The sequence below is a fragment of the Polypterus senegalus genome, unplaced genomic scaffold (assembly GCF_016835505.1).
Source record: "Polypterus senegalus isolate Bchr_013 unplaced genomic scaffold, ASM1683550v1 scaffold_5465, whole genome shotgun sequence".
Taxonomy (NCBI): Eukaryota; Metazoa; Chordata; class Cladistia; order Polypteriformes; family Polypteridae; genus Polypterus; species Polypterus senegalus.
Genome location: NW_024382447.1, coordinates 1 through 22554, shown reverse-complemented (window position 1 = coordinate 22554; position 22554 = coordinate 1). Strand labels below are relative to the sequence as shown.

The following is a 22554-nucleotide window of genomic DNA, read 5'->3' as shown; positions in this document are numbered from 1 at the left end:
ATTGTAAACTGTTTTAATTTAACTGTATTTCTAATTAGACTCCTTATCATAAAAATATTAATTGAGTATTTTAATTTTCTGCCACATGTATTTAATTGGGATGGTTTGATCTCTTTCTTCACTTATAATCCACCCTTGTGCGCACAAATGCCAACCAATGCATTTTGGATGTTCATGCTGTCTATATTTAATAAATAAATATTTTAATTTGTTTTGAATTGCACCCATTAAGCATCATTCAAAGCCAATGGAGTGGGGGGCCAAGGTGAAGTCATCCAAGCTGAGACAACAATGTGGAAATAAAAAAAAAAATATCTATCAGTTTACAGATGTGCAGAAGGAATGATGTCTTGCTTAGAAATTGTGAATTTCCCCTTGGGATTAATAAAGTATCTATCTAGAAACATCCTCTTCTGAAAACAAAAGAAGATACTGGTGGCAAAAAATAAATAAATAAACAAACAAAGTCCAAGCAGACCAGCTTCATTGGGTGTGTACGTCACAGCACAAAGAATACAATGAAAGCAAGTGTATATTTCACAAGGATGACAAGCTAGGCTACATTTGACAAATGCCTTAATTTATGATTTTATTAAATCTTTCAGGGCTGATGTTGACTTTTGATGAAATTCAGGGGTAGATGAAGACAATCAGCTGTAAACTGCGACAAAACTCACCTTTACTTTTTAGTTCGACTCTCTTTGCTTAAAGGAAAGTTACGAAGCTTTATTGATTTGACCTCGTGAGTAGTGAAGAGGTCACTAACCCTCTAAAATGGTATCAACATCTGGCGAGACTAAAGCAAATGTGCAGAGCAAAATACTCCATGGACGTTTTACGTATTATCGCTGAATCACACTCTGACTTTCAGACTCTGTGTTTGATGCAAGTGATCTGGAGATGGATATCGAAAACAAAAGTGAGGTACCAGCATCAACCTATTGGTCCCCAGCTGATCGTGGTGCTGAACATGTTCACAGCAGCGTTCGCCTAGGACCACCATAAATTATGATGACAAGAAGTACAAACCATATTGCATCACACTGTGACTGACACCATAGCCCACCTGCTGTGTGAAGGCAGAGAGGAGCCACCCCTGCGCAGTCACTGTTGCCAGAGATGCTGAACAGGGGCCAACAGCAGCCACAGCACATAGAAACAGACATTTTATGTTGATTTATGTGTGAAACCAGTGCATTGTGTGCTTTTCAGAAAACTAAGTTTTTTGGAAAAAATATTCAGCCCTCAAAGAGTTAATGCAAAAATAGATCTGTGGTGTCATCCTTAACACTCTCTAGAGCCTTCTGTTCATCACCATTCTTGCACTGTGTAAAGAGTTTGAATTTTTTTATATGTTTTAGTTTTAATACATTTGGTCTGACGGTTTATTACATAGAGAATAGCTCATGTCATATTCAACATTGGATGGATTTTTGCTATTCAAACACTTGAACACTTAGAACTAACCTTCTCAAAACACATATTATGCAATTAGTCAACAGCAACGGAGGAGATCCAAAGCTTTCCCCTATCAGGCGATTAATGTAATCTTTGCCAGGGTCCTTCCTCCTGCATATTACAGGTAGATCGTTATCAGCCCATTAGGTAGCTGCAAGCGTAAACCAGAAATGAGTTGTGTGCTTTTTAGGAGTCAGCATGGGGTTCCTGGTGTGGGACTATGTGGTTGTAGACTTTCATTAATTTATAACATACAAGGCTGTTGTCATGATTAAAGGTCTGTTTGATCACAAGGCATTCTGCTTACTTTACCTTTGGAATGGGTATCCTGTATATAGAAAAATTATGAAAAATGACTTATTTTAAGAGTGTAGTGAACTGATAAAATTTTCTCCTTAGGTCTTCTCGCTTTTATCTAGAAAAAAATGTACATAAATTAAACAATTAATTAATTGATATAACTGAAATTGTTGCAATTGGTGGCAAAGGTTTTAGCACGGATCTTTTGCAGCTTTGGAGGATCACAGCTCAACTGTTGGCCCAGTTACTGTCTGTGTGGGATCATCTGACTTTAAGATATACTGTATATGTCAAGTTATTTAACAATGCTGAATTGGCCTGGGATAATAAGTGAGTGTATGACTGTGCCCTGTGATAAAACCGATAGCCTATACTGGCTATGTTGGTCATGAGGTGGGAGCCATCTCTTGATAAGACATGGAAGCTTAGAACAGTGTATCAAAAAAAAGGTTTGTAAAAAAAATAGACGGATGTGTTTTATACAATAGTAATATTTGGTTTCATTAATTCAAATACTAATCTTACTTTTTTTGGAATCTTTTTCCCCATCTGGATTTTTCCTTTTCCATGGTTACCACAGTGGAGGTGTATGCGGTTTCTTTAATCTTTTCACATAATCACGTACTCAGAATACTAATGCACACTTCTAGCCGTAGAGGCCAATGGTGGAGCAAGGCTTTTAAACTCAAAGGGGTAGTATGCTCATTAGTTGGCCCCACGCCCTCAAGCACCCACACCCCATATGTTGATGTTGCCTTTTTGTTTTTGGATCACGGTTGTAGACCCCTCTGCCTTTTTTTGTGACATTTGTAGACCCGTCATCTGGGTGGAGCCCAGGGTGAGCACCATTCCACCCACCCCCAAAGGCTCTGCGCCACAGACTGAGGCTGAATAATTTTATTCTGACCACTTTGTGGCTAATCCTCATGTGATCATTTAGGGCCAATCCACATATCATGTTGGGATTAAACTTTTAAGTAGAAGGTTATGATAGTGATCAGTTGACATTGGTTTTGGTACTTGTGACTGTTCATTACAATAAACAGAACGACTCTAAACACTATGCAGAGAAAGGGTCATAAAGAGTAGTTATATGACCTCAGTTACTTGAGCAGAGCTTAGATTTTCTAAATATCTAAAAAGTCCAAGATATCAACAGTAATGTTATTCAAATACTTGGTTATACAGGAGCTGTAGAACTGGTTTAAAGACAGACTCATGCTAGCCACTTACAAAAAGTTCTGTTACATTAAAACCCTGTGGCAACTCTGGCCCCAGGTGGACTCAGTGGAGTAAGCAGATGGCAGATATTCTGTATGCCACAACTGCTACAGCTGCCTTTTTCACATTGGCAATTCAAACTGTGTGGCAATTCCTCATCCTTGTCATCTAGCAAGGATTCAATGCCATACCACTAGAGTTTAAAGCTGGGGTCATTAAGTGGAGAACTCACATAGAGTATAGTAATCTGCTTGATCTGATCTGTGAGGGAGACCAATTGTGAAAGGTATTTGCACTTCCAGTTGTAATGCACTAATGATTCTACACTTAATTACTTACCTGGTCTTGCATAGATTGTATGCTTAAAACTGATATTTATATTGTTAATCTGGTACTTTTGCATGTTTATTAATTTTGTTTATTACCATTGCTTTCTCTAGAAATGTATATCTGCTGCCCTATGTTATTAGACCATGTACTGCATTAGTGATGCATGTTTGATATTTCTGCAACAAATGCATTTCACTGTATGGTTTAATGTCAATAAAATTAAATGAATTATTTAACTAAGATATATATCTGAGTTGGCCTTGGCAGATATCTGGCTTAAGGATCTGGGCTGGTAACTCGAAGGTTGCCGGTTCAAAGCCTGGCCGTGAAAGAAGGCATGCTACTCTACTGCTCCAGGGGCACTCTGCAAATAGCTCACCTAACGCTCTGACTCCAAAACTCTCCTTGTGCCTCTGGAGAGTACGATGGCGTTTGCGAAAAATGACAAATTCCCAATACAAGAAATCACATATGGCGAATAAAGAATTAAAATATATCTTTTATACACACACGCAGTAACTACTTGGTAGACAGGGAAAAGCACTGCAATGTTGCTTAATCACCATAAATGGAACTCATGCCAGTGACATCAAATTCAAGAAGTCTATTTTGATGATGTGGTGGCCATCTGATTTCAGGCCCTAACTTTATGCAGACAAGAATGTAGTTAATGCATCATCAGGCACTTTAATAGCTCCAAATACCTTTCTTTTGTGCAAATTAAAATAAGGACATTGGGACACAGACCACGTGCAACAGTGGCCGACAGTGTTCAATATGACTTAGAAACTATGATCCATTAAGAGGTACCATGTGTGGGCAAAATTTAAAGAAACAGTAATTTAATGACACATATATGATGAGCTTATGAAAAGAAAAAAAAACTACATAATACAAGTGTTTAAAAAGCATCAACAGAAATAATTAGCACTGTAGTCATTTCTGCCTTATTTTTTATATGGGAAAGTACACAAATGTCAGTTTATGACCTTTAATGTAAATCATAATTGTAAGTGTCATCAGTGAAGCAGTATTAAAAAAGGCGATTCTGAAACATGTGGGTAAAATGTTACAGCAAGTAGTGTGGTGGAAAATGCCCAAAGACTTTCATTATGCGACTCCAAGATTCAGCTCCAGTTTTTGTCCTGATCCACCCAGGCTCACACATTCCAAACCAAATCATGTTAAACTAGAAGGAAGATGAAATGCAGGACCAGACAAAATAATAATAAAAATGAATAATTTACCACTAAGGAAGACGTCAGATTAAAACTGACATAAGGAGTGTTTGATAAAGGAATGAGTGGCCAGCTCCAAAAATGCCACCCTTGACATAGGTCATACAGATGTGGACTCAATTATTAAGACACTGTGAATGGTAAATGCACCCCTCTTTCCTTTGAGAAGCCATACCATTTGTCAAGAGAAACCATATCCTTTGATGGTTTTCCCTGAAAACTCAAAAATCACACATATAGAAGCATCCTCTTGTACCAGTGGATTAAATACAGAGACAGAAAGGCTGTACATCTCCCACTTGTCTTTCTTTAAGGGATTTACTTACCTTTTGCAAAGCAGGGTGACGGTGGTAGTGTGTTATCTCATCTCTCCTGTTGATGCGGCTAGACTGGTCACCATTCTGACTTCCGTCTTTCCTCTCCTCTCTCAAAGATGAATCCTCTTGTCTCATCACTACAAAGTTCACTCTGGCTTCACTGGACTATGAGAAAACAAAGTCAGATTTTCAATGACTGTGTATACCTCATTCTATTAGTTATAAACTGAAGATACCAGGGAAAGGACACGTAGGTAATGACTCAGATATTCCACTAACCTAATCTCATCTGCTTAGAATACACAATACTGCACCACTGTTCTTTATTTTTGATAGACAGGCTTATATCCTTAGCACATTTGGAAAAGCTGGTCATAGATTGAATGTGCAGCCCTCCTCTCTCTCTCTCTGTCTCTCTGTCCTTCCAGAGTTTCATCCCACAGTCCAGGAATGCACAGGTTAGGTGGATCATTCCTGCCTTGTATCCAGTGCTTGCTAGGATAAGCTGCACTAAATTAAATGAGTTCCAAAGCTGAATGTTAAAACGTACTGAACTACTTTATTACTTTAAAGGTTGTAGACTACGGCCGGCCATTCATTCCAGCCAATACCCCCAGGCCACCAGAGGGAGCCCTCCCTGCGACATGGAGATGCCCCGAATTCCAGCAGGGCATCATGGACTATGGAGTTTTAGTACACAGCTCTGCTGGATAATGTCGGGGCCGCCAGGGGACGCTGCAGGGAGGCACCGAGACGTTTATTTTCCATATAGCCCAGAAGTACTTTCATGTCACGAGGACGGAAGAAATAAAGTGCTTCCGGGCTGACGAAGAAAAGGAGTTTTCATCTGACCCGGAAGTGCTGGGTAATCACATGAACTGAGGGATCAGAAGCACTTCCGGGTCCTGGACTATAAAAGACTGTGGGAGATCCCAGATGGGCGAGCTGAGTTGGGAGGAAGGGAACAACGCATCTGGGAGTGGAGGATTAATTATTGCTTGTGTATTGTATCGATTTATATGAGTATTGTGGAGTGGAGGGTGCTTTGTGCACATTATTATAATAAAAAGTCAACATTTTGGGCTTTTATCTGGTGTCTGGCGTCTGATCTGAGGGTTCAAGGGGATGACAGCGCCCCCTTATCTGTCACAAGGTCTTATTAAAAATCTGTTTGGAGAAATGTTGGTGTACAAATTAAGATACTTAAAAATTATTTAAAAATGACTTCAGCTAAAAAGTTGTGGGTTTTCTGAACTCAATTTATCTGTTGCAGCATTACTGTAAGCCAGTCTTTCAAAGTTATATGCTCACATATCACTGTGCTTACTCACATTAGGCTAACTAAGAGGCAACAATCAACCTAATATTCAAGAATTTGGATTACGGGAGAATCTGGGAAAATTGGAGCAAAACCATGCTAACCTGCCATACAAGACATATCACATTCATTCAGTCAGGTCAGATCAGGTCAGGTCAGGTTGGGGAGCCTGCACTGGCAGAGCATGTTTCTGCACCCACCACATGACAAAACAACTCGAGATCCCGGTTGGCAACCCCCCCAGGCAGACACGCAGTCCAGTCCCACTATCCGGAAATGATCATCTATCTGCCGCAGCCAGGTGTTACGTGGGCATCCCCTTGGCCTGGTACAGCCACTTGGGTCCTCAACTATGAGGATCCTGTGAGCCAGATCACCCTCAAGGAATTGAGCCACATGGCCGCAGTGCCGTAACTGATGCTCCCTCACAATGCAGGTAATGTGCCTCATTGGGGACTCCATGAGCAACTGCTTATTCAATATAAAGTCAAACTCACAGTACCCAAGGATTCTCCAAAGAGACACAGCACTGAAGGAGTCCAGTCTTTATCTCAGGTCACTGGATAGCGTCCATGTGTCACAACCATATACTGTAGCAAGACAGGAAGCACCAGGACTCTAAAGACTTGGACCTTCGTACTTTTGCATAGATATTGGAAGCACCACATACCCCTTTCAAGTAACCTCATGACCCACCATGCTATCCCAATCTGTCTACTAACTTCAGAGGAAGAGTCACAAAAGACATGAATATCACTCCCAAGGTATGTAAATCTCTCGACAAGGTCGATACTCTCCTTGCAGACACACTGCTTATGGCTGTGCCAAAGAGGTCATTAAAGGCCTGGATCTTGGTTTTTATCTAGGACACTCGCAAGCCCAGAAACTCAGACTCCTTGCTCAGAGCCTCCATTGACTCTGTGAACATCATAGCATTGTCGGCAAAATCAAGGCCAGTTACTCTTTCTTCACCAATTGATGCCCTACAGCCGCTGGACCCCTACACCCAGTCCGTCCATGCAAGCACTGAACAGAAAATGAGCAACAACACACCCCACAATCAACTGGGAAAAACGCAGTACACTGGTGAAATTCTTTGGCTCATTGTGGTGAAGCTAGAAAATGTTCTCATTAAAAATTCATATTCCCTTAAGTAAACATATGGCTTGAATAACAATTTTTGCTAGCAGGGTGGTACTAGTGGTTAGCTCTGATGTCTTACAACTCCAAGTGTCTGGGCTAAACTTGGCATAGTTACTGTCTGTGCCTTGTTCTCCTGTATTTAGGATAAGTTCCCTCTGGGATCTCCAGCTACCTACAAAAGCCAAAGACCTGTTTCTTATGTTAAACTGGATTGCTACAAGGCAGTGTGGATTATGCAATTACACTCACAGAAGACCACATTTCCCTAACTTAGAACTCATGCTACCAAAATACGCATATATACTTTGAAATGGAAAAAGAGTGTTTATAAAACAGATGGATGAATCAATATTTTAAATGTCTTTACAAACAAGTAATTTACAGTACAGACTTGGAGTTGTCAAAATCTGGAGAGGACCTTGTGTTTTATATACCTCCATTTCTTCTATTGGTCATTAAATAATTTATGACCAATCTTAGACAATCATTTTTGAATTTTAATTAACAACTAGTGTTACGTATTATTTCAGTAGGAAAATTTAAAGTTTGAGGATAATAGAATAAGAACAACTTAGAAAATGTGTGCATCACAAAACAGGTGTGTTTGGAGACTTAGTCAATTAATTTTAAAGCTGAGACGTGTTCATTTTTTTAGTTACTTCATTAAAAAGCCAGTCATCACATTTTTGTTTATGAAATATTTTTGTAACAATAAATCATATTCAATAATAACAGTAATAATAGAATGCAATTACATGTGTTAGTAGAGAGAATTAAAAATCTGCTCTTTAACTGAACTTACAATGTCATTTAGTTCAAAATAAACCTCAGATATGCTTGTGATGGCTCAGTAGCTTTCAGCAGATTCCAACTCAGGTAATGCAAAAATGGAATTGATTGCTGTTTTGTTAGGTCTTAGGTGCGAAAGGACTGTGAATAAATGTAGTTTAAATTTCTTAAACATAACATTTTTAAAGGAAGTACTCGATACAGAGTTAAAATCTCAAAGTTTCAGGATAAAACTGAAGGATTCGTTGGACCATGATGCCACAAAGGTCTGGAGCTTTTCCAATAAATTAAAGTGTCAGAGAAATTCTGAATCATTATATAGTGCAGATAATGCAGCTGTGAGGATGTTTTTAGTGTTGCATACTGTATTTGTTCACTCTATGCTCACATAATTTCTTTAGTCTTATAGTCAAGATAACTAACGTTTTCCGTTTTTTGGCCTCCTAAAGTTAACAAAAGAGATGTGAGCTGGAATACCAGCATTGTGCACGCCTCTCTTGGCATTTGGCTAACTTGGAGATCCATTTCATCATCAGAGGCAGCTGTTGGACAGGTAAAATAGGAAAAAATACCATACATGTTTAAGTAACCTTACTCAAGGTCAATTTAAAACAGTAAATTTTAAAACAGTAAATTTGTAATTGAAGTTGCACTTGATGTTCCTCTGTTTGAAGACAGACGAGTTCACAAATTTGCTAACTGAAAATTTTCAATATTTGTACAGTACAATCTATTTGATATCTCAAAGAAATTAGAATTTCCACAAAACTGAAGCACAGTCAGCAAGCAGTGCTATTTCATATAAACATGCAGAGAGACATGGCAACAGCAGCAGGTTCTTTTTGCATTGTATGCAAAAGTACCTAATACGTTTGCTGATGTACAGTTTACAAATTTTAGAAATGGGTGAAGTTTTTAGGATGTCCAGCAAATTACACTAAGCATATATTACACAGTATTACACCTTATGTATGGATAGCATTATAGGAGGTTTCTACCTCTAAATATTTCATCTGGCTTATGATTATTGCATTCATGTTTCTATTTCACAAGTTTGGCAAAGTGATCCAGTGAAATAAGAACTCAGAAAGAACAATACGAAGCTACAGGAAACATGACAGGATGTTGTGCTGGTGCCTCAAAGGTCCAGAATCCAACAGAGATCCTTGCTCATTTACTGCCTGGAAGGAGTATACATGTTCATGGCAGCTCTTCCTCTGGGTCCCCCGATTATCCTCCCATATGCATGTGTCAAGTTAACGAGAAATTCTAAAATGAATCAGTGTGTTTGTGTACCCTACAATAGACTGGGCATCCCACTCACACCAAGCTCCCCTCTTGCATCCAGGATAGGCTGCAGCACCCTGCCACACTGCGCTAGATAAGCATGTTATAAAATGGATGTATGGATGGATCATTTTGTAATAACTTATAATAACTGGCACTTAGAATACACAGCTACCAGATTCTCTGAAACAATGTCTGCCTATTTTCACTGGTAACAACATTCTCAATGCCCCCAACCCCCCCCCAAATGCATTTTTTTTTTTTTTTTGAGGTGAACTAACATGTGTACCTGAATAATCTGTGCAGCAGTCTCTGGGGTCCCATGTCTTAGATCTTGACCATTAATGGCCAGCACCTTATCATTATTCTGAAGTTTTCCATCTTTAGCAGCCAAGCCCCCTGGCAGCAGATCAAGGACAAAAATCCCACACTCATCCGGCTTCCGGATCAACTTGATCCCCAGGGGCTCAGAACGATCCCGTTTGAGCAGGGTGACTTGAATTACTCTTCCCTGGTCAGATGGAGTGATGCGGTTGGAAAATCCTTTTTCTTGCATCACCACGAGATGCAGTTCTGCACAAGGCCGGCGAAGCAGTTCAATGGCGTGGCTGTGTAGCACGTTGGTCACATTGCTATGATTGACCTGCAATAGTGCAAAAATGTTAGTCAACATTATGAAGTAAATGAAATGTACTTTCCTATAAATAATCACGTATAGATTCTGAAGCACATATTTATTGAATAGCTATCCTAAATAATCATCTGAAGTACTTAAATACTTACAAGTTGAGCAAGTCAAATGTGTTCAAATATTTAAAAAAATATAAAATGTACAGAAATGGACAGTTAATTTTTGAAATAAAGATTTACTGACTAAAGAACTCAATGAGGAGGCAAATACATAATTCCTTTATTGTAATGAAAATGTGCTTGGTTCCAGTTGGCAACATTGAACAGCAAAATCTACTATATATACAGTGGGATGAAAAAGTTTGGGCAACCTTGTTAATAGTCATTATTTTTCTGTATAAATCATTGGTTGTTACGATAAAAAATGGCAGTTAAATATATCATATGGGAGACACACACAGTGATATTTGAGAAGTGAAATGAAGCTTATTGGATTTACAGAAAGTGTGCAATAATTGTTCAAACAAAATCAGGCAGGTGCATAAATTTGGGCACCACAAAAAAAGAAATGAAATCAATATTTAGTAGATCCGCCTTTTGCAGAAATTACAGCCTCTAAACGCTTCCTGTAGGTTCCAATGAATGTCTGGATTGTGGTTGAAGGTATTTTGGACCATTCCTCTTTACAAAACATCTCTAGTTCATTCAGGTTTGATGGCTTCCGAGCATGGACAGCTCTCTTTAACTCACACAACAGATTTTCAATTATATTCAGGTCTGGGGACCGAGATGGCCATTCAGAACGTTGTACTTGTTCCTCTGCATGAATGCCTTAGTGGATTTTGAGCAGTGTTTGGTCGTTGTCTTGTTGAAAGATCCAGCCCGGCAGCAGCTTCAGCTTTGTCACTGATTCCTGGACATTGGTCTCCAGAATCTGCTGATACTGAGTGGAATCCATGCGTCCCTCAACTTTGACAAGATTCCCAGTCCCTGCACTGGCCACACAGCTCCACAGCATGATGGAACCACCACCATATTTTACTGTAGGTAGCAGGTGTTTTCTTGGAATGCTGTGTTCTTTTTCCTCCATGCATAACGCCCTTGTTATGCCCAAATAACTCAATTTTAGTTTCATCAGTCCACAGCACCTTATTCCAAAATGAAGCTGGCTTGTCCAAATGTGCTTGAGCATACCTCAAGCGGCTCTGTTTGTGCTGTGGGGAGAAAAGGCTTCCTCTGCATCACTCTCGCATACAGCATCTCCTTGTGTAAAGTCGCCAATGGTTGAGCGATGCACAGTGACTCCATCTGCTGCAAGATGATGTTGTAGGTCTTTGGTGCTGGTCTGTGGGTTGACTCTGACTGTTCTCACCATTACGCTTCTGTCTATCCAAATCTTTCTTGGTCTGCCACTTGAGCCTTAACTTGAACTGAGCCTGTGGTCTTCCATTTCCTCAATATGTTCCTAACTGTGGAAACAGACAGCTTAAATCTCTGGGACAGCTTTCTGTATCCTTTCCCCTAAACCATGATGGTGAACAATCTTTGTCCTTAGGTCATTTGAGAGTTGTTTTGTGACCCCCATGTTGCTACTCTTCAGAGAAAATTAAAGGAGGAGGGAAACTTACAATTGACCCCTTAAATACTCTTTCTCATTATAGGATTCACCTGTGTATGTAGGTCAGGGGTCACCGAGCTTACCAAGCCAATTTGAGTTCCAATAATTAGTTCTAAAAGTTTTGGAATCAAAAAAAATGACAACGGTGCCCAAATTTATGCACCTGCCTGATTTTGTTTGAACAATTATTGCACACTTTCTGTAAATCCAATAAACTTCATTTCACTTCTCAAATATTACTGTGTGTGTCTCCTATATGATATATTTAACTGACATTTTTTATCGTAACAAACAACGATTTATACAGGAAAATAAAGACTATTAACAAGGTTGCCCAAACTTTTGCATCCCACTGTGTGTATGTATGTATGTATGTATGTAACTCCTAAGCCTAAAAGTGCAACGATTTTAATGTCACGTTTTTGTCACGCTTTAAATCTGGCTTATTTTAAAACCTACATATATATGTTTGGTAACATTCTTTTCAGAATTTATATAGAATTTTAATGTGATGTTGTTAGATTTTCAGATTCGTATTCCGTTTTTAAATTATAAACTATAAAATATCAAGAACTCACATCCTGTGAGACGAGACTTTGTACCAAGAGATTTAACTATGCCTGGGGTCAGAAATAAAAGACAAAGAGTAGGGCAGCTGCTGTACAGGCTTTTAAATGTTCGAAGCACCACGCGAGATGCAGATCACTCAGCACGGCCGCAATCCAGCAGCTGGTCAAGTAAAGAGGGGGTAAAAAAAAAACTATTTGTTTCCCATTGTATCACTGCATAAGAGGGGGTTTCGGAGGAGCGACCATGTTTCCCTGGGGTGTGTTCAGCCCCCCTCTTCAAAACACGAGTGGCAGAGATGCGAAATGGCTGGTGCGTCACACAGGCCAGGAGAGTTGGCGAGCAAAGCAAGCAGGGTCAAACCTCCTAGTGTGCATATAATCAGACACACAGTTAGTAAGTTATCTATGATGTAACTGATGCAAAGACATGCACATGCCAAAGCAAAAAATGTTTTTGATAAGCTTATTGTTTCAGAAGCATTGGCATTTGCTGTGTGTTAAATTCGTTTTTCATTGATTCACATCAGATGAGGCAGGTACACTTCTGTACATTGCATCTATTTATTCTTCCTGCATACATTTTAAAGCCGATTTATTTTTCCAGTCTTTTATTTTTTAATGCAATTTTTACAATTTACTGTCATGTAGCACCAGAGTCTATAATGTCATCCTCAACCACAGTGTAGTGTACATGTTTTGCATATTACCTAAACTTTATATCATATGGCCATCCTTCAGCCATTTGTAGGCCAAAAGCTTGCATGTTAGAATGTTAAAATATGTAGTGATTACAGTGTCTTCACACCCAAAATTAACTTTTTTTAAATGCACTCAGCACATGTTTCCTGTCTATACTGAGGAACGGTTTCAACCCATATTTTTTGGATCTGCGCTGGCATCTGGAACGTTACTGGTTTGAATTCCCTGAGCAAGGCCCTTAACGTGCAATTGCTCCAGGTGCGCTGTACAATGGTTGATCCTGCACACTGCAAAAACGAACAAATTCCTAATACAACAAATTGTATAAGGCAAACCTAAGAACAAAAAAAAAAAGGATCCACATCATGCTACATAATTTCACTTGTAATAATGTCAGAAAATCAATTCATCCATTCTCTTGTATTGTATTTGGCCCCTCATTATTTTTGTGGTTCAATGATGAATTTCTCAGCTCAATCATTACAAGGTTTTCCATACTTTACAGGTGGGATGAGCATCCTTTTTTCAGATGCAGTGTTATGCTGTCCTTGAGCATAATGTTTTATTGTGATCAAAACCTCCACTTTCATCTAAGTGCTCTTTTAAGAAAGCAGCGGTTTTCCTTTCTGTTATAATACCATGAACCACACCCTATTTAATCATTTTGCTTCTGGCAGATTCAAACATGTATATTAGCTGTTACTCTGGAGATATTTGTACATCTTATATTGACGGTTACTTCTGATGAGTGAGGAATCTTAGCAAGGGCAGGATTAGTATTAAATGTCCTCTACTTATCAAAATGCAAAATATCAAAATGATCATCAACTGGAAGACATATTCTTCAGAAATAGTTATAACTCTTTCTAGCATCCAGAAATATTGCCTCTTTTAAATTTGAGAAATCAGTTATAAATAGGATACATTTTACTTTTGCGCAGTTTGTGTTGTGAAGGCTAGGAAGTTACAATGATAGCCAAATTTGTGTGTGTATGTATATATTTTTAAATACAGAAGAGGCAAACTCACATCTGACCAACTCCAGCATTTATTCTGGAGGTTCACATATTTACTCTCCACACCCCTTCCAAAAAAAAAAAAAAAAAATGGTTGGACCAGTGTTTTAAATAAAAGCATAAAAATAAAAAAAAGTTTCTTTGTATATTATTCATTTAATCACAGTCTCTATATCTTATTTTATTTTAAGTTGCATGATTAAGTAATTCTGAAGGGTTCATGAATCTTTTCTGAGTCTTCTTTCTTTGCCAGACATTTTTTGGTCTATAAACAGGTTCAAATTAGGAACTTTTTAAAATTTATCGACAGACATCATTTCCTTCTGTTGCTACATAAGAAAAATAAAAAAAATGAGAACAGCTTAATAAAAGCATCCACAGTAAAGGGTGCTACTGCATTTGAGATATGGTGTCAAGTTTACCGGCTTGTGCATGAGTTCCCACTAAACACATTAATGCAAATGCAAACACTCTGTGTTTGTATATTTCAATATGATGGGAACCAAACAGAAGATAAACATTAAAAAGGTAAGCGTATAATACACAGAAAGTAAGCACTCTAGGCAGTAAGTAACACTCAAAACTGATCAAACTACTCAGTACTTGGACACTACCATGACTCAGGCTATATTTTGCCTTAGGCCTCAGTGTTTTGATAAGACATGTCAGAAGTGGGCATCATAAATCTGAATATGCAAATTCAAATATGCAGTAGCATGCAGAAATGCATATAAATAAGGATGTGAAATTTCTGGGCACTATAAACAGGGCTGTGCAAGATGGAGTGTAGATCATCTTGTGGGGAGAAAAAAAAAAAGACAGAAATCCTTAAACAGAACAAACAAAAACCAAATGAGGGTCTGGAAATAATATTCAGTATAGCCGAGTTTCATTAATGGGAAACAAAGACAGAGTTAGGATAAGAGAGCACCACAAATACTCATACACAGGCCTGGCAGGGAGCCTAACTACATTTGCACGTTTCCTTTTCATCTGTGTGTGTGTGTGTGTGTGTGTGTGTATGACTCATTTAAAAGGATTTTCACGTCCTGAATCATGGGAAAGACACTATGTTACAAAAGTCAACTTTAACTCTACAAGATCAATTTGTAGGATAGAAGGGAAGTGACCAGTTTTCACAATGTTCTGCTATACAGTTACAATCTCAGAAATAAATGTAGTTTGGTGAGGCATGTGAACACAAGATAATTTGAACAAGCTGGGCAGATTTTTGTAACTTCTGCTATTTACGACTTTTTCAGACACAGCACTAAAAAGCAAAGCATCCGCTTGCCATCCCGTATAGACTTGCAGGCCGTCTATCAGACTGCCACACATCAAGACAGAAATAATTACCCAGTTACAGTGTTTCAGATTTATGAAGAACTGAAAACAAAATCTACAGCTTTGTTTGAGTTTCATTCTTTGCAATCCAACAACAAACATGTATATATATATCTTTCCTAAGATGATTCAGATGTAACACGCTGATTTAAAAATAAGAATCATAGCAAGCTACCAAAAGGTCAGTTTGATTTTACTGATTTATTTTAGAAGATCATGAGGGGATGAGGCTTGGCCACAGCAACATAGCCACAAATCTCTTACACTAGAAAGGAAAGTGGGAACAGAGAGAACATGTCTTTGGATTAGGGGTAGATCACAACAGAAAGTTAAAGGAGCAAAAACTGAAATGAATGAGCCCACCATTCAAAGAACTTGATTGGAGCAAACAATTTCAACTGTTTCTTTCAACCCAACCATTTTCTAGCCCTGCTTTATACAGGATTATAACACAGGATGTACACTATAGGAATCAGACCTGGACATAAGTGAGGACATGGGACACCAGCCTGAGTTGAGCTATCCTGCTAAATAAATCATACAGAAGAAAATGGCAAGTAGGACAGGCAACACCTCCCCCACCAACTCATTTCTCCATTGTCATTGACTTTTAATCGGCTAAATTGTTAACCTAATGTAAATGCAGATGTTTTAGCAACAATTAACCAATAGCTGTTTAGAATAAACTTCAATAAAACTTATACAGAAATTATACATCTAAATAATAAATTTTTACCTTATTGTGGTAGTTTCAAATAAAAGCTTATTGGAAACTTAAATTCATGCATTAAAAAGTGCATCACCTGGATGGATGGATGGATAGATGGATATTTTATTCATCCCCTCAGGCAAATTCAGGTGTCCAGTAACTCAAAACACATCAGTAAAAATTGTAAAACAAATATTTATAAAAGCAAGGGAAACAAAAAAATAAACAGACAGTAAAAGTACAAATGGATCAATTGTTACAGTGTTGGAAGGTCGAGTGATGACCAGGTCATGAATCACTTGTATTGACAACAGCATTATAAATCTCATAGCAGCAAGAACAAATAAATAGTATTCTCATTTGTTTAACACATAATAACCCATTAGAGGGTCATTTTAAAAGATTTTGTGAATGATTTTTGGTCCCTCATATCTTGGCTAAACAAAATGATGCGTTAAGCACCATCCATTCATTTTCACAATTTGCTTAATCAAACTTAATCCAATTTATAGTTGCGGGGCCACAGCCTATACTGACAGCATTGGGAACAGCACCTTAGACAAGACAGCAATCCATTATGGAACTCACTCACACTAAAGGAAATTTCTTAATGAGCTTAACACACATGTCTGAAGGATATATGAGGAAATCTTAAGTACCTACACAGACAAGTGGAGAACATACAACCTTTACTCTGAATAGTGGAGTTGGCCCACTCTCAAAATCCGGCGCTTGTTCAAGCGGCATCTGATCATCTCAATCAAACACCAAGATACTCCGTGACTCCAGAGTGGACATAAATATTTACAAGCAACTCTGGACCTCAAGAGTATTCTAAACAGGGCAACTCACATTGCTTCTTTTAGGGACAAAATACTGTGGCAGCATGTAATGGGTGAAAGGATGTGAGTGCAACTATTCCCAGAGAAGCCATCTGTCGTCTGTGTCAAGTAAGTTTCCTGGAAAAGATGCAGTGACCAATAGAAGATAAACATTTGGAAAACTGCAGTGTAATTCCTTCTTGGCAATGCCAGCCAAGCATCATGTGAACTCACTTCACAAAGCAAACCTAGACAGGAAGCTCCTTCTTCATATGGTATGCAAAAAGCCAACAACAGACATCTTTGCAAAGTAAAGGGGGGGTGGGGATCAGGGGAATAAAACAAAAGCAATTCCTATGTCTGTTTAAATTTTAGCTGTATGACCTAAATACTTAGTTCATATTTATTAAGATACACATCCTGCTTTCCAGATTCACAGGACAATGCTGTTTATTGTGGAGGATAAACTTAAACATAAATAAATATTACCATAGGCAACAGCAATCTGTTTTACAGAGCTACCACTGATCTCTTTCCACAACAAAGCCACATTCTCAATGCAGAGTGAGCATAACATTCGACAACATAAGATAATCTGATGTACCCAAATGATTTAAAAGGCACAAATGGCTGACTGAAAGTCAAAGTGATGCAAGCCAGGACAGCAGAAGACTGTGAAGACCACATTTCTCTCACATATGACTTCATTTCTTACACCATGTTTCAATGATAATCTGACATCACCTCAGCTCAGGAAAATGATAACATTACCACATGGTAAGGAAACAGAGATTCCTCAGGGAAAGGTTTCATTTCTCCTGGCTGCAATTTTTGCTGTAGGTAATAAAATGTTCCTATTTAATGGAATTTTCCTTAGTGGTATATCAAACAGCATGGAAAACATTAAAGTGTGATTTTATTATACTATTAAAACTGCATGAGACATTTAATTTACTGTACATAATTAGGATGATACTCTGAATAGTCACTTTATTAGGAACACCTGCCCATTCCATTACCCACTGATCGCTCATTCAGTGACCATTGCATACCTACAGAGTCTGTTATTTACAGCTTTATTTACAGCAGATATGCAGGTACCAACCACCTGAATAAGTGACAATTCAGTTACCATGGGCATGGTAGTGGGCAACAGACATGCAGGTACAAGGGACAGCAATCCTACAGAATTCTGACACTAAAAATGTTATGGCTGTACAGTATGTAGAATAGGCTACTACCAAAACAAACATTATCCTGTCAGTGTTTGGAAATGTATAAAAAAGGCTAATGAAGGCTTAGACTAACTGTGCAGATTAGCAGGTGGACTACAGTAACTCATCACATCTTAAATATTTATATAAAAAACAAATAGTTAAGTGATGTGAATTTCCTCTTGGGATTAATAAAGTATCTCTCTCTCTCTCATGTATAAGGTAAAACAGCAAATCATCCAACTCAGTTTCAACACTATCAGTGAAAAGCAAAAAAGGCTCTGTTGTAGAGGTTTCCTGGACATACACAATGGCAATTGGAAAAATACTGCCTGATATGGCAAACCACAGTTCTAGCCGATTCAAGCTGAAGGAAGGACCAGGATACAGCAACAATCATACCAATCCATTGATTCCTTATCCAAGGTGACAATGCAGGGTGAGGTTGACTATATCATGTTTGAGATGAGTTTTCATAGCATATATTTTGGTCCCTTGATACAATAAAAGTAACAGGATATATGAACATTGTTTCCGATCAACTGCATCCTTTCCTGACAGCAGCATACCAATTTGCAAACTGGCTTTTTTAGCAGGATAACACTCCATTCTAAAAGACTAAGTTAGTCCTGGAACAGTTCCAACAAAACAATATTAAATACTTTTGAATGTAGCCATCTCCCTAGGTACCAGACCTCAATCCACTACATTGATGGCATAAGATAGAATAAGTTATTCTGAAGTCAGCATGGATGAGCGCCCCCACTGAATGAGTTTTGCTTCAATTATGTCAGCTTGTTGCAAATGCAAGACAGAGTCCAACTGATTATTAGAAGGGCACGCCTAATTAGATGATCAATCAGTTCATATTTATAATAAATGGTTTATGTGGAGATTTGATTGAAAAATTGTAACTGCAGTTGGTGGGTGTATATTTGTTTGTTAAGGGTAGAGTCCAGACTGGTCACAGATAATTTGAGATTATTATCTGGCTCTTTGATAGCCCGTGCTAAAGTAAAATAAACAAAGAATGCAGATCACTGGAAGAGCATTTTACAGCTGCATAAATTATTAGGTTTTCAAATTAATCTGGAGATAAACAAAAAGCAATGTTAAGGATACAACCAAGACAGGGAAAACTATGTAGCCTGCTCACGTAAACTTGATTGCGACAGACTTCATAAGGGTGAATGATAGACTGAATGATCTATATTTGCACCTTGAGGTATTAGTATAGAATTTGTTTTATGCACACTACTGGACAATAAATGGTGACTCAGTTGGTTCCTGAGCTGTTTATTTTTGTCATTATCCAGGTCATTTGTTATAATAAAATAGACACAATGTCTTAATATGTGTATTAGCATATAATATATTTAAGACCAATTACCTGACAATGTATGTCTCCATTCAATTTGGAAGAAAAAAAAAAAAAACAGAAGGACAACTTACCTCAAACCTAAAACCATTTTTCAATCTTAATTATGTATGGTTAAACTTTTTGCATGAGACAAGGGTGTTTTTTTATTTTTTAGTGCAAGACAATTATGCATTGCTTTTCTGTCCAAAGAAAATTCACCATACTTAGCACAAATATTTAACCAAAGTGTTTAAAAAAATTTAACAGCTCCATAGATCATTAATGCACAGTGGTACTCGACGTAAGCAAAAAATAATGTTGTATGTGTATAGATGACAATTATTACACAACTAAAGGACTTGGACTTTAATTGACCCACTACAGCTTGTACAAACAAAAAATATCTACTTAGTTTTAGTTTTGTGGATGAAGATAAACAGAAAGATTGCTCCGACATTCAGAATCAGCTAAACTCTCTTAGATATGTACAGGAAATGCTTTACCCTTCTACAGGGTGTTAAAACAGCAGGACTGGGAAATAGCACACCACCAGTCTAGGAGAATGAAACAGGCCTCCCCTTCAGGATTTTCTACTGAGGAACCAAACATTTGTTCTCACTGTAACCAACTTATTGGCTCCTTAATGCCTATGTATAACCTACTCTCCCCTTACCTCCAGTATATGATCACCTGGAGCAAGTCTTCCATCACGAGCAGCAAGAAAATTCTTAAGAACTTCCTGAATAACTATGTTTCCCAGAGGGGTGTCCTTTCCTCCCACAATACGTAGTCCCAGTATTTCATCTGGGTTATCTCGATGAATTTCAATAGTGTTTGTTTCAGCTACCAGACTTGATCTGTGATGGAAATCTGAAAAGAAACAAAAATAGCTTGATCAGTTCAGAGATGTGCCTGAAAACCAGGTGTAAAACACACTGCCAGCGCCGTAAACAGCTATTTGATACAGAACTCTTTACACGCTTTAAAAAACAAATTATCACATTACATACATGACATTACTGCATGTAAAGGGGTGAATTTATTTAAGCCAACGACATACATCAGTAAGTTCAGTGTACTTTCAAAGAATGATAATATCAATCTCCCATTACAACAAATAATTAGAAATTCATTTGGGATGAAAAAAATGCAGTCTAAACAGAGCTTCACCAACACAAAAGGGAAATAAATTCTTAGGTTACATGGGCACTTGATCAAATAGTTTTAAATCCATAAAATGCATTTCAAATTCCACAATGCTGGACTATGCCAGATCTCTAAAAAGGGATTGACAAGAGGCCCTAGAGAAGATCTGATATTCTAAGTAGCTTCAATACCTTGGGTAACAGAGGACATACATTTAAATAAAGCTACAGTTTTTAGGGAGTATCTGTATTACACAATAATATACCTATTAAATTACTCCCAATGTCATATTTACAAAGATAAAACAACAAACAGAATTTCCCCACCCAATTTAACATTCCAGTTAAAAGCTAGAAATAATATCCATTCATCAATATATTCTGAAATCACATTTTCTTCATCTCAGACACAGCAGAGGCAAAGCAGCAACCAACTCTGACTGGGACACCAGTTAATCACTGGACATATTTTCTTATGGTGGATCAGTTTAGAGGGACCAATCAGCCCAACAAACATATCTTTTGAAGAAATATACATTTGTCTGAAAGATATATTATATTCATCAAGAGACTCATGATCATCATTTTAAGCTAATGTAAAAATAAAATGGTGAAACAAGCTGCAGAAGTAATTCAGAAAGTACTTGCTTTAACTAAACAGAACAAGCCACTTTTTATTCTTATAGCTATTTCCTAACGGATATTTTTAAAACTGTATCAAAATACTGCTACATTACAGTTAGTTTCTTGATTATGTCAGGCAATGAGTTACAGTGGCTAAAGAAATTAACTCTACACCATACGGTTGCTGACTCAGTTTCCAGATGACTGAAAGTGAGACACTAAGCAAATCCAATTAGTCTGCCTATGCATCCACTGTACTTATAATGTGCCTTAGAAAGGCATTTTATAAATAAAGTGCAACCCCATATCAAAACTCATTTGCTTGTTCCTAGATCGCTGCATTCAGGACTGATATTATAAATTAACCCCAACATTTTTAATTACACAAACCAAGTGGTTTTCCTTCAGAACAGTGGATATGGGCATGTTGTGAATATTTAACAATCTCACACCACACATCAGTAAGGTAGATGTGTCCAGGATGATTATAATAAATAACTGTTTGTCTCTAAGAAGTATTTATCTTTCACTTTATTTCCTGTCTTCTTGAGAATTTATTCTCTAGACATGTTTTAATAACTATTCTTTTCATTTTTGTAATATTCTACTTTTTAAAGCAATATGCTATCAAATGTGGGACGTGCATTGGCCATTCCTCATTGAATGCAAAGTAACTAAGTGAGCTATCAACCAATGAAGACAGAAGAAGAAAATATGTAAGTAAGCCCAACATCAATGCATCGATTATCTGATGTGCTGTGCAGCCTACACTTTTCTGTTTAACCTATATTACTCTTTATTTTTTTATTATTATTTTTATTAATTTTATTACAATCCATACAAAGCAATCAAGTTTTTACAAAAAAGAAAAATTGAGTTAAGAACAGATCGATATATTATAACCTATATTACTCTTTAGCTTAAATGTCTTAACTTGGTTTAGTCAGCCCACTGAGCTGAGCACAATTGATGCAAAAAGCACCGAGGGCACACACAGAAGTCAATTTCCCCAAGTGAGAATATCTAACTCTTGTAAATAACAGCAGAAGTAGTAAAGATCTTTCCAAAACTAGAGTTACAATTTGCAAGAGCTTATTTAAGACACTGAATGATAGTTATGTATGAAGTACATAACCCACCATTCTCTCTGCTTACAGTATATGTCTTGTTGAGCTTATACAACAAATCTTCACACTGTAGCTTCTCTGAGCCAATCCATTTTATAAGCAAACATTATGAGAAAGTCCCAAAGGGAGGTGATCGCACGTAATTTTGTGGAGACCACTGCCCAAGAGCGGTACAGCAAAATATTTGAATATTGAGAAGGGCAACTGAGAAAAATTGCCCATGTTATGTAAAAATTTTAAGGCAAAAAATAAATAAATAAATGAGGAAGGGTATTAG

General features: G+C 37.7%; 1 protein-coding gene across 1 annotated transcript in view; it reads right to left on the bottom strand.

Annotated features, from left to right (window-relative positions):
* Positions 1-20251, bottom strand: part of LOC120521064 (ligand of Numb protein X 2-like) — a gene marked incomplete at its 5' end in the record, with an annotated part of 33434 nt that extends 13183 nt beyond the window's left edge. The window contains 3 exons of the mRNA XM_039742948.1: positions 4874-5029; positions 9691-10044; positions 20055-20251. Coding sequence (XP_039598882.1) covers positions 4874-5029; positions 9691-10044; positions 20055-20251 — 707 coding nt within the window. The remainder of the gene's footprint in view (positions 1-4873; positions 5030-9690; positions 10045-20054) is intronic.
* Between the last annotated feature and the right edge of the window lie 2303 nt (positions 20252-22554).